General features: G+C 54.6%; 2 protein-coding genes across 5 annotated transcripts; both read left to right on the top strand.

Annotated features, from left to right (window-relative positions):
- Positions 1 to 3,362: 3,362 nt before the first annotated feature.
- On the top strand, positions 3,363 to 8,719 carry Coro1b (coronin 1B). 4 transcript variants are annotated; one of them, XM_052193661.1, is made up of 12 exons: positions 3,377 to 3,482; positions 3,620 to 3,772; positions 4,089 to 4,291; positions 4,608 to 4,730; positions 4,832 to 4,961; positions 5,177 to 5,358; positions 5,444 to 5,563; positions 6,104 to 6,208; positions 6,288 to 6,433; positions 7,250 to 7,307; positions 7,930 to 8,193; positions 8,286 to 8,719. In XM_052193661.1, the coding sequence occupies exons 3-12, from the start codon at positions 4,091 to 4,093 to the stop codon at positions 8,409 to 8,411; spliced, it is 1,455 nt and encodes a 484-aa protein (XP_052049621.1). In that variant the 5' UTR covers positions 3,377 to 3,482; positions 3,620 to 3,772; positions 4,089 to 4,090; the 3' UTR covers positions 8,412 to 8,719. The 4 variants fall into 4 exon arrangements, with proteins under 4 accessions (XP_052049614.1, XP_052049604.1, XP_052049631.1 ...); XM_052193654.1 differs by lacking the exon at positions 3,620 to 3,772 and having other exon boundaries at positions 3,363 to 3,475; XM_052193644.1 differs by lacking the exon at positions 3,620 to 3,772 and having other exon boundaries at positions 3,366 to 3,482.
- A 560-nt stretch (positions 8,720 to 9,279) lies between these two features.
- Ptprcap (protein tyrosine phosphatase receptor type C associated protein) lies at positions 9,280 to 11,377 on the top strand. The gene is made up of 2 exons (XM_052193770.1): positions 9,280 to 9,394; positions 10,587 to 11,377. The coding sequence occupies exons 1-2, from the start codon at positions 9,392 to 9,394 to the stop codon at positions 11,175 to 11,177; spliced, it is 594 nt and encodes a 197-aa protein (XP_052049730.1). The 5' UTR covers positions 9,280 to 9,391; the 3' UTR covers positions 11,178 to 11,377.
- The last annotated feature ends 7 nt before the right edge of the window (positions 11,378 to 11,384 follow it).

Below are 11,384 nucleotides of genomic sequence, written 5' to 3'. Positions count from 1 at the left end.
GAGGGTGCAGGCGCATCTGCATTGTCATTTCCTAATGTCATTTTTTTCTGATCCATATGATAGGGGAAATGTGCTGGGCATGGTTTACTCCTGTAATCCTAGCACTTGGGATGGATGCCAAAGCAAGAGTCTCATAAGTTCAAGGCTAGCCTACAAGGCCAGGGTGAGACCCTGGATCAAAAAATCAAGGGCTGGTGGGACAGGAGCGATGGCTTAGCAACTAAGAGAATATAATATTCTTGTAAAGGACCAACATGGGTTCTCAGCATCCACATAAGCTCCAGCTCCAGGGGATCCAACACCCCCTTCTCATCTCTGTGGGCATGTACACATATAGACAGATATACATATACATTAAACTAAATAAATATAAAGAAAAAAAGGCTAGTGATACAGCTCCGTAGTAGGGTGCTTGCCTAAAACACTCGAGGCCCTGGGCTCAGCCACCAGCACTACAAAATAATGGAGGCTGTGTTCTCTTGCTTGTGGCTACACATAAAGGCCACAGAATGGCCAAAGTAGTTTCAAAGCATGCTGGTAGCACGGAGGAACGGTAGGCCGTGTCTCAGTCACTAGTCTATTGCTATGAAGAGACACCATGACCAAGGCAACTCTCATAAAAGAAAGCATTTGACTGGGGACTGCCTTACAGTCTGAGAGGCTTTATTCATGATCGTCATGGCAGGGGATCATGGCGGCAGGCAGAGTGCTACAGAAGTAGAGAGCTACATCCCCCTCCCCCACTCACAGGCAGAGAGAATGAACTGAGCCACATGTGGACTTTTGAAACCTCAAAGACCACCCCCAGTGACACAGTTCCTCTCACAAGGCTCCTCCTCCTAATCCTTCTAATTCTTCTAACAGAGTTCCACTCCCTGGTGACCAGGCCTTCAATATATAAGCCTACGGAGGCCATTCTTATTCAAACCACCAGAGGCACTAAAGTCAGTGGGAGAGAGATTTCTGAAGTATTTGTTGAATTAATTCCTCTAACAAATATTTTTGTGAGCATTTACCAGATAGCTTTCTGGACAGCCTTTTGTTTTAGAAACATGTATAGGGTTCAGGGCGTCTCTAAGGGTTATTGGGCCCTGTCTCCACCACTCACTCATTCACTGTGTGGCCTTCAACAAAGTTATTTGGGGGACTTGCTTTGCCCATTTGTAAAGTGGGTATAATAATGATTGCTCTTTGGTAGAAAATAAGTCTTCAGTCACTGACTGTCATGATTCAATACGCTAATGGGCACCCTGAGACCAAATGAGACCTAGGCCAGGTAGCCTGGGAACCAATTATGGGTCCTCTTACACTGCCGTGGTGTCTCCTCTACAGGAAGTGTTCCCCTCCCCCCACCCTGTGCTGGACTTCACAGACTCTAAGGGCAGAGCCGAGATGCCTGTCACCCTTGGGGCTCTCTGCTCCCTTCTCCTAACAGGGGCCCCAAAGCCTTTTCAACAGGGCAGATAGATCAGAAAACAAAACTTCCCGGTGTCCAACTTCAGCCCACCCCATCTCTCAGCGAGTGAACCGGTCCTCAAAGGGAGTCTTACCCATGTGGGAGAATTGCTACTCAAAAGGAAGGTTTTCCAAGATAAGGAGGAGTTTCTTAGTGGCTCACAGAACCACTAAGGTTTCTGTTAGAGTTTATGTTAGAGTATCTGTTAGGGTTTATGTTAGAGAAGATAGAGCCAGAAGGGGAGACCTCTGTCTCAAAACATCCCTCAGCTCAGGCAGCTGTAGGGACTAGGTCTTGCCTTCTGAGGGACACCTGTCTTCTCCCTCCAAGTGAGATCCCAGTGTTTCTTCAAAGGAACCAGGTGCTGTTTTTGAGAGCTGTGAATATGAATATTTTGCAATTCTATATTCAGGCCTGCTCATTCACTCACCCAGCATGATGTGATTTCACGCTGGGTGCTCGCTGGGGTCTCCCTGGGTGGGCACTGGGCCGCAGGGCGGGGGTGGGGGTGGGGAGAGTGTACAAGACAAAGTCCCTGACTTTTGTTTGCTGGCATGAATCTTAGCAGGGTGCCAAATAATTACACAGTGTAGCATCTGGGACTGAGAACAACTAATGGGAACAAGGAACCGGGACTGGGTGAGAGGAGAGCTCAGAGGGAAGTGACACTTGAGGCCTGGGGTCACTGAGGGATGAGGCCTTCTCAAGGCCAGGAAGAGCTTTCAGAAGGAGGGAGGGAGCAGGACATGCTAGCCTGAGGTGAGAATTGAAGTTTGGTGTCACTGGGACACATGCTGAGAGGGGACAGTGGTGGGTGTCCTGGGGTCAGACAGGAATTCTGAGAGAGGAACATGGGACTGTGAATTTTATTTGAAGCGGGGTGATGTGGGAATGTGGGGGTAGGGAGTGGTATAAGGAATGCAGCCACCTGGCCTCATATGGGCTTCCTTTGACATCTGCCACCCAAATCAAGCCATCCTGCCCGCCTGGCTGCAGGGTTTACAGTGAGACATCCAGAGACCTTGGAAATATCAACCTAGGACTGAATCCCAGCTGGGAGGTCTCAACCAGGCACCTGTCCTCTCCAGGCCTGTTTCTTCAGAGTGTAGCGACCACTGAGATGGGACACGAGGCCACTAAGCCTTCCACACACAGTTGGGGCTTCATGGAGGCTGAACAAAGCACCGCTTACTCTGCTCTGCCTCTTCTCATGACCCTCTTCTCTTTCTGGGAAACACGGCCTCCTGTTACCACTGGTTACTGGAGGTAGACACAGAGGAATAGTGTTCTATTACTATTGTGGGTCCTAACAGGGGCACATAAGTCCTCCAGGAGAAGAGGAGATCCGGTGAATCTGGGGAGGCAAATCAGACTCTGATGAGATGGAGGGAAGAGAGGAGGGTTCACTGTCCTCCTCTCCTTCAATTTTCTCTAAGCCGGAGCAGGAACCACTGGAGTCCATCGAGACACACGAGATTGCCTTTCACCTCTTCAATGTGCATATTTAACTGACATGAACCCCCAACTTTAAAACCCGTACCAATGGCAAGGCATGGTGGCACATGCCTTTAATCCCAGCACTTGGGAGACAGGTATCTGTGAGTTCTTTGCTAGTTCCAGGCCAACAAGTGTACAGAATAAGATCCTGTCTCAAACACAAAACAAAAAACACGTGAAAACGTTGGAGGCGGAGCGAGAGAATCCTCTTGGGTGGAACTGTGTAGGGAAATCGGAGGTCAGGCTTCACCCCACCCCAAGAGACTCCCACAGTTTGTACCAGCGGCTCCAACCAGGTCCGCCCCTTTCAACTAGCTGCCCAGGGCCCTGAGACAAGGCCTTGCCTCGTGGGCGGGGCATTCCAAAGCCCCGCCTTCTGCGCGTGACCTTGCCCCGCCCCCCGCCCCACTCGTCTGTCACTTCCTGATTCCCGCTTCCTGCTTCCCAGAGGCCGGGATCCGAAGCCGCCTGAGGTCGCTGCCGCAGTCCCCGGCGCCCCTGGGGAGCGGAGAGCGGTGAGCGGTGAGCGGTGAGAGCGGCAGGGACGGACTAAGGGCGCGGACGTGGGCCTGGGGCGGGGGGGCGCGAGCCCGAAGAGCGCCGCGCCCCACCCTCATTCCCAACTCCTCCCTCCCCCCAGCCGCCCATTTCTCCCTTTCTGGGCAGGGATCTTTGGAAATTGGGTTCCTGGTTCACCTTGGACCGTGCTCCGAGGCCACTTTGAGGACCTGGCAGCATCCTCGACCCCTGTTCTGCCACGGTCCTAGGCTGGACTGCCTGCAGCTCTTTGCACAGTCCCTGGGACTCAGCTGCGGCCTAGTAGGAAGACCAGACAACCCCTTTTGCTGCCTCTTCTCCCCATCACCCAGCCTTCAAACTTTGGGCGTGGAAAGCTCCTTGGAACCATCTGGGACCTACAGAAGATCTAAGCTCTGTCTCCCTTTCAGCAGCACACCCCCCCACACAAACACACAGGGAGGGGCTTGAGGGGAGAGTCTGCTGGTCTGCACCAATGAACCCATTCTATAACTGGGGAAATAGAGACTCCCAGCGTTATCATGACCAATTCCCTGGTGACATGCGCTGTGTGTCTCTTTGGAGGGCAGAGCTGATTCAGGTGTCTCTGCCCTCACAGACATGTCCTTCCGAAAAGTTGTGCGGCAGAGCAAGTTCCGGCATGTATTCGGTCAGCCGGTCAAGAATGACCAGTGCTATGAGGACATTCGAGTGTCCCGAGTTACCTGGGACAGTACCTTCTGCGCGGTCAACCCCAAGTTCCTGGCAGTGATTGTGGAAGCTAGTGGCGGGGGTGCCTTTATGGTGCTTCCTCTGAACAAGGTGGGCCTCAGCGGGTCAGGGCAGAGAGGAGGACTGAGGACACACTGGCCACACCTGTGGGCAGGGCAGTGTGTGCCCTTTCTTGACCTGTGGCTACTGCTGGATTGTTGGTGCAAGTAGAAAAGTGTTTATTGCCACCAAGTGTGGATAAGAGGCTGCAGGCATTTCCTCATATGCTGGGTGGGGCAGAGTCACATCTGGGCCACCAGGAACCAGGGTAGTCACATCATTCTTGCACCTTGGAGGGCCCACAGATACTGGGAGGACTGGAGATCAGGACGATGGGTTCTTTTCTGACTGTCCTTCATGCCTACAGACAGGCCGCATTGACAAGGCCTACCCGACAGTGTGTGGGCACACAGGACCTGTTCTAGACATTGACTGGTGTCCCCACAATGATGAAGTCATTGCCAGTGGATCAGAGGACTGCACTGTCATGGTGAGCAAGGGATTGTTCAGCCAGGGTCTCAGGGTGTGGCTGAGGGATGCTCAGCCTGACTAGAACATAGCCTGAGCCCATCGTCCCTCTCCCTACCACAGGTGTGGCAGATTCCAGAGAATGGGCTGACCTCCCCTCTGACAGAGCCAGTAGTGGTGCTTGAGGGGCATACCAAGCGTGTGGGCATCATCACCTGGCACCCCACAGCCCGAAATGTGCTGCTCAGTGCAGGTTTGCGCCATTCCGTACCCCTTCCTCGCTGCCCTTCTCCAGGATGAGCCTGGAGCGTTCAGCAGCCTCTCACAGGCCAGGCTCACAGGGGAAGTGACGCCTACAAAGATGGTGACCTGGTTCAGTACAAGAGGCGGGGGCAGAGTGGGCGAGTGGGCTGATGGTCTTGCGAGTGTATGCCTGGCTGCCTGAGCTGATGACCGCTTGCCCATCAGGCTGTGACAATGTGGTGCTTATCTGGAATGTGGGCACTGCAGAGGAGCTGTACCGCCTGGACAGCTTGCACCCTGACCTCATCTACAACGTGAGCTGGAACCACAATGGCAGCCTCTTTTGCTCAGCTTGCAAGGACAAGAGCGTCCGAATCATCGATCCCAGGCGGGGCACCCTCGTGGCAGTAGGTATCCCCAAAAGGCAAAAATTACCATGTCCAGACTTAGGGTCTTGATCTGCACTGTACTGACCGCCTGTCCATCCTACAGGAACGGGAGAAGGCTCACGAGGGCGCCCGGCCCATGCGGGCCATCTTTCTGGCTGACGGGAAGGTGTTCACCACTGGTTTCAGCCGCATGAGTGAACGGCAGCTGGCACTGTGGGACCCAGTGAGTGACGTAGCAAGCCTAAGGCTTGAGACCTGGGCCTCACCCTGGGCCAGGCAGACAGATTAGCATGGAGATGTCTGTCTGTACTGCTTAGATTCCCAGCCTGGCTCTTGAGACTTCCCGGACCTTGCCAGCCCCTCCCTTCCCTGTTTCCAGCTCCCTGGCTCTCCCTAATGCTCCCCCAGTGCCTCCCACATCCTTATTTTTTGCTTGCACAAACCATAAAGGTACCCTTCTCCTTAGAGCCTCCAGTCCCTGGGTAGTCCCTCAACAGAGTGCTCCTGCATGATGAATTCAAGGGTCCTTTTGAGGCCTGGGCTGGCACCACCTGGGCCCCCACCCTTCCTGTGGCCAGATGTCTTCAGCACTTGCCCATTAGTTTGGGAATAGTCTTAAGGCCTGGGAAAGTGGGACATGGAAATAGAGAAAACCATTAGCATGTTGAGTGCTGCTAACTGGTGTGAGACTGGCGGAGGCCAGTCCAGCAGTGCTTGGAACAAGAGGATGCTGACTTGGCCCAATTGTCCCTCATGCACTTAGGAAAACCTTGAGGAGCCGATGGCCCTGCAGGAGCTGGATTCAAGCAATGGGGCTCTGCTGCCCTTCTATGACCCAGACACCAGCGTGGTCTATGTCTGTGGCAAGGTGAGGCCGGGTGGCAGCAAACCTGGGCTGAGCATACAGGAAGGACCTGGCCAAGTGCTGAACTTCCTTATTCCCACAGGGTGATTCCAGCATCCGGTACTTTGAGATCACAGATGAGCCCCCCTACATCCACTTCCTGAATACATTTACCAGCAAAGAACCCCAGAGGGGTATGGGTAGCATGCCTAAGAGGGGCTTGGAGGTCAGCAAGTGTGAAATTGCCAGGTATGAAGGTCTCTGAGGCAGCCATCTGTAGGCAGACTTTATTCAAGGACCCCGTCTGGTGGGGTGGTCAGACAGAGCAGGAGCCAGCTTGTCAGCATCCAAGGTGAAAGTTCAGATCTCGGAGGCTAAACTGGCTGTGGTGCCTTATACCTGTCATCCCAGCACTTGGGAGGTATGAGGACTGCCAGCACGGAGGCCACCGTGGGCCGAGTCGTAAGTTCAGGGTCAGTTTGAGTTGTATAGCATGACCCTGTCTCAACATAAACTCAACCACAAAGCAGAACTGGCATGCTGCTCGGTTGGTGGAGTGCCCGCCCAGCTAAAGCCCATGGTTCCCAGCACTGCACAGCAAAGGCCGTAACACATGCCTGTGATTCTCTCAGGAGGTAGACCTGGGGGGAGCAGAAGTTCAGGGTCATCCTTAGCTCTGAAGTAAGCTTAGTAGGCTCAAGGCCAGCCTGGAATATATGAAACCATGTTTCAAAAAATAAAGGGAATAGCACACTCCTTTAATCCCAGCCTCTTGCAGAGACAGGCTGATCTCCATGAGTTTGAAACAGGGCTGGTCTACATAGTGAGTTTCAGACTTGTAAAGCTACACAGTGAGACCCTTTCTCAAAGAGGGGAGGAGGAAGAATTTCAATCATAGCGTTGCCTGGGGTCATGCTCTAGGGGCCTTGGGGACAGGGAGGCCAGGCACTCACAAGGCAGCCTGTGTGCATGGTCTCAGGTCTACCTGTGGGAATGTCCAGATAGCCAGGTGGGGACACTGGGAAACTGTAGGAGGTTCCACCATGGCTCCCCTCCCTTTTCCAGGTTCTACAAACTGCATGAGCGCAAGTGTGAGCCCATAGTCATGACTGTGCCAAGAAAGGTGAGGCTGCAAGTAACCCTGTCCTCCCACTCCCTTCCCCAGCAGAAGGGCCACACCAAGGCAATGGGTGAGGCTGGTGGGTGGGTGTAGCCTGTGGGCTGTGCTGATGCCAGGGTGGCCTGAGTTCTAGTGAATTATTGGAGGAATGGCACAGGTGAGCCCAGCAGTGATAGACCAGGCACTTAAGAGCAAGATGGCAGGGGGACAGAGGGCTTCTCCTAGGAGGCCAGACTAGCTGTGGGGCTGGGATGGTGTTCTGTGGGAGGTGGGGCTAGAAGGACAGGGGCTCTGGTCATGAAATTCATGGGGAGGAGCCTGGAACACAGTCCCACTGTTCTCCAGTTGGTGTTTACAGTCTGCCAGCCATGTCCTGCAACAAAGCTCATAATCTACGGGCCATGGATACAGCTCACAGGACTCCACTGAGCCACATAGCTGGCCCTTGTGGTTTGCTGGAGATGGTGCCAGCAAGGGCTGTGCCAGGAAGGATCAGGCATTTGGAGGATGGGTTGGCAAAAGTACAAGTCAGGAGGGTGTTGAGGATGCAGCCACCCAGAGACCAGATGTGAGACCCTGGATAGGGACCTCCAACTGATTCTGACCTCCTCTACCTGGTGCGCAGTCTGACCTCTTCCAGGATGATCTGTACCCTGACACAGCCGGACCTGAGGCTGCTCTTGAGGCAGAGGATTGGGTGAGCGGTCAGGATGCTGATCCAATCCTCATCTCACTACGGGAAGCCTATGTGCCCAGTAAACAACGGGACCTGAAGGTCAGCCGGCGCAACGTGCTATCGGACAGCAGGCCTGCCAGTTACAGCCGTTCTGGATCCTCCACAGCCACTGCAGTTACCGACGTCCCCAGTGGCAACCTTGCTGCGGCTGGTGTATGTGCCCTACATTTGGGAGTGCTGGACCTCAGGCCTCTTCCCTAGGGTTGGGTTATGGCTGATGGCCTCTGACTTCCATGTCTTTGTAGGAAGCTGGGAAGCTGGAGGAAGTGATGCAGGAACTTCGGGCGCTCCGGGTGCTGGTCAAGGAGCAGGGGGAGCGTATCAGCCACCTGGAGGAGCAGCTGGGCCGCATGGAGAACGGGGACACATAGGACCACCAGGGACCTGCTCCCGACACTGCCTCCTCCTCCAACCCTTCCCACCTAGCTTCTGTGGCCAGGCCACACCAGGCAGTGTGATGCTCAGTGCCTCTGTGGTGGGTCATGGCCAGTTTGCCCCTCTCCACAGCCTGGGGCCCAGGCTGGAAGCACCACCTGGCTTTTGGAAGATTTTTGTACCAAGGCAAATTCCCAAGTACTTTAAGGGACCATCTCCTCAACCTGCCCAACCCACTGCCCCTCACCAGAAAAAGCAGAGATGGGTTCTATATTTTCATTCCAAATAAAATGCTCTTTCTAAAGCCAGGTTTGACCTTCTGTTGTGGAAGGATAGGGGTGGACGCTAGGAAGGGGAACTGCGACCCTTACATGGAAAGTAGCCCCTGCATGCCAGAACACCACACAGAGAAACTGAGGCAAAAAAGGCTAGGGCAGGGTGTGGGAGATGGGTTGGTGGGTAAATTCACTTGCTAAGCAAACCTGGTGACCTGAATCCAATCCCTGGGACCCACAGTGGAGAGGCATCTGCCATCATATGTCCCCCCACAGGCAGACATGTGCACAGTTTTGGTTTTTTGTTTTAAGGCTAACCAGATACCCACTTTTAGTCCCAGCACCAGAGAGTCAGAAATAGGAGGATCTCCAAGTTCCAGTCTGCCAAAGCTACATAGTATATAGGTGGATTTCCTGCTTTGGGTTAGCTGCATACTTCCTCCCTTTGGAGTTCTGGTCACAGATCCTGTGGCCCAAGCCTCACCTAGAGAGGCATGGGAAGATCTGGTGTGGGTCTGGGTAATCCTAAGAGGCTGAGACCCCGCAAGGGTCCTGTGATAGGCAAGAGTGGGTGGGGCATTTGGGGCAGGAAACGGAAGTGTCAGTAACTCCTGCTAGCTGCTGTACTGAGCGCTCCGGGGTTCACTTCTCACTGAACAGCCAGAGTCAGAGGCGGTGCCCGAACAAAGGCCATCGGATCAATGGTGAGTTGTGGGACCCTCTGGGTTCTTAGGGTGATGTGGGCTGGGGATGGAATATCGGTTCCAGGAGTTAAGGGTCTCCTTCCATAGCCTTGGGTAGCAAGACCCAGGACTAGGATGGGTTGGAACTTAGCCGTTACCTCAGATCTGGGCTCTCTGGGACTAAAGGCGGGTCCTCAAGCTCCTCACTCTAAAGGCATGACCCTATTCCAAGACCCTTGGGATTAATCCCCCATCTGGTCCCCTCATGAGCTGAGTTTGGGTGTAACTCCTTCCCCAGAGCTTGGTGTGCAACAGGGGAGCCTTGTGCCCAGCACCCCTCCCCCCCCTGCTACCACACACCCACCTGCTTTGTTCCAACCGCAGGCTTCCTCTGATAGCTACACATGCTCCCCCCAAGCCGGGTGGCCCTGCACCCCTGAGGCCCTTCAGGGTAGCGTGGGGAGCTGAACGGAAACCCTGCAGCTGGGGCAGCCCCAGGGTTGAGAGGAGGGGCCTCAAAGACCCCTAGGACCAGTCAACCTGAGGTGGTCTATATATCTCCATCATGGCCTCCAGAAAGCCACCTGCCACCAGCCTGAGCTCAGGCCCTGCAGGGCAGGCCACATATCCAGCTGATATCCACTAAGCATCTATGGGTTTAGGTGCTTCTCTCTAACCCCCACCCCCCCACACACCCCAGTCCAGGCACTTATGCTGGTGGGAAATGTAAGGCAACAGACTAGATCAGCAGATGATTCTCCAGTGTGGGATTGGGTGGGAAAAGAGTAATCAAGGGACCTGAGGTTGGTGAATGGGTGGGCTGAGGCCAAGTTAGCTTAGAAGTCTTGCAGGTGTGGGAGGAGGCCACCAGGAGGGGGACAGTGATCAGAATATTGTGAATAAGTTAAAATAAAAAGTCTGGCAGGGCCTCATCAGCCAGGCCTACCTAGGCCATGGCTCGCATGTAGCCATGAGGCTCTGGAAGTGTCTAAGCAGAGGGAAAGCCAGTGCACAGGCCTCAGGCAGGCACAGGCCTCAGGCAGTGAGAAGTGAATTACAGGGTTAAGGTGAGCACGCCAGAGCAAGGACCTGACCAAATATGGGCAGCGGATTTTCTGCTTGACTGTCCCTATTTTGCCTGAGGCAGCTGAAGCCTTTGTTAGAATTCAGTTGGTCCAATCAGGTGACAACTTCTCCCTACTGTCTCCCATAGGCTCTGCCTGGTACCCTCAGATTTGGGGTGCTGCTGGCTCTGCCAGGGGCGTTGGCCTCTGGGGCAGGCTCAGAGGATGGTACGGGCTCCAGTGTGCTCACCATCATCCTGCTGCTCTTGCTCCTACTGCTGCTGGTCACTGGCCTAGCCTTGGCTTGGCGTCGCCTCAGTCGTGCCTCAGGGGGCTACTACCACCCAGCTCGCCTGGGTGCTGCCTTGTGGGGCCACACCTGCCGCCTGCTTTGGGCCAGCCCCGCAGGCCGCTGGCTTCGAGCCCGCACTGAGCTGGGATCCCCAGAAGAACCAGAGCCACAGGATGATGAACAGGATGCAGAAGATTTCATGATGGATGGTGGTCCTGAGGAAGCTGATGCCAAGGAAGAGGAGCAGCAGTGCCCAGCAGAACAGACCCCAGATGCACAAGACACAGACAGTGAGGGGGGCCTGGGCCTCAGCTCTCAGGGTCCTGTGGGCTCAGGCAGCAGCGCAGAGGCCCTTCTGAGTGACCTGCACGCTTTTTCAGGCAGTGCTGCCTGGGATGACAGCGCTGGAAAAGCAGGGGCCCAGGGCCTCCGCATCACTGCACTGTAGGAGCCAGCTTGTTGCCCTGTTCCTGCCCCAGTTCTGACTCTCTTCCCATGTTGTCATGGTGAAACACAAACTGCCCTGGACCTTCGTCACCCCACCCTCACAGGAGCTCCTTAGACTGACACCCCCACCAGTTCCCCAGAGTGTGTGCCTCCCAGACAGGCTCTGGGCAGACACTGAAAATAAAACTTTGTAAGCACCGAGGTCCGT

The sequence above is a fragment of the Apodemus sylvaticus genome, chromosome 1 (assembly GCF_947179515.1).
Source record: "Apodemus sylvaticus chromosome 1, mApoSyl1.1, whole genome shotgun sequence".
Lineage (NCBI taxonomy): Eukaryota > Metazoa > Chordata > Mammalia > Rodentia > Muridae > Apodemus > Apodemus sylvaticus.
This window is presented reverse-complemented; position numbering and strand designations above follow the sequence as displayed.

Bases quoted from the DNA above. Each gene is read 5' to 3' on its own strand.
- Coro1b (XM_052193654.1), top strand. From the start codon at position 4,091: ATGTCCTTCCGAAAAGTTGTGCGGCAGAGCAAGTTCCGGCATGTATTC. The intron at 4,292-4,607 runs GTGGGCCTCAGC...TCATGCCTACAG, and splicing joins TGGTGCTTCCTCTGAACAAG to ACAGGCCGCATTGACAAGGC. The intron at 6,434-7,249 runs GTATGAAGGTCT...TCCCTTTTCCAG, and splicing joins AGCAAGTGTGAAATTGCCAG to GTTCTACAAACTGCATGAGC.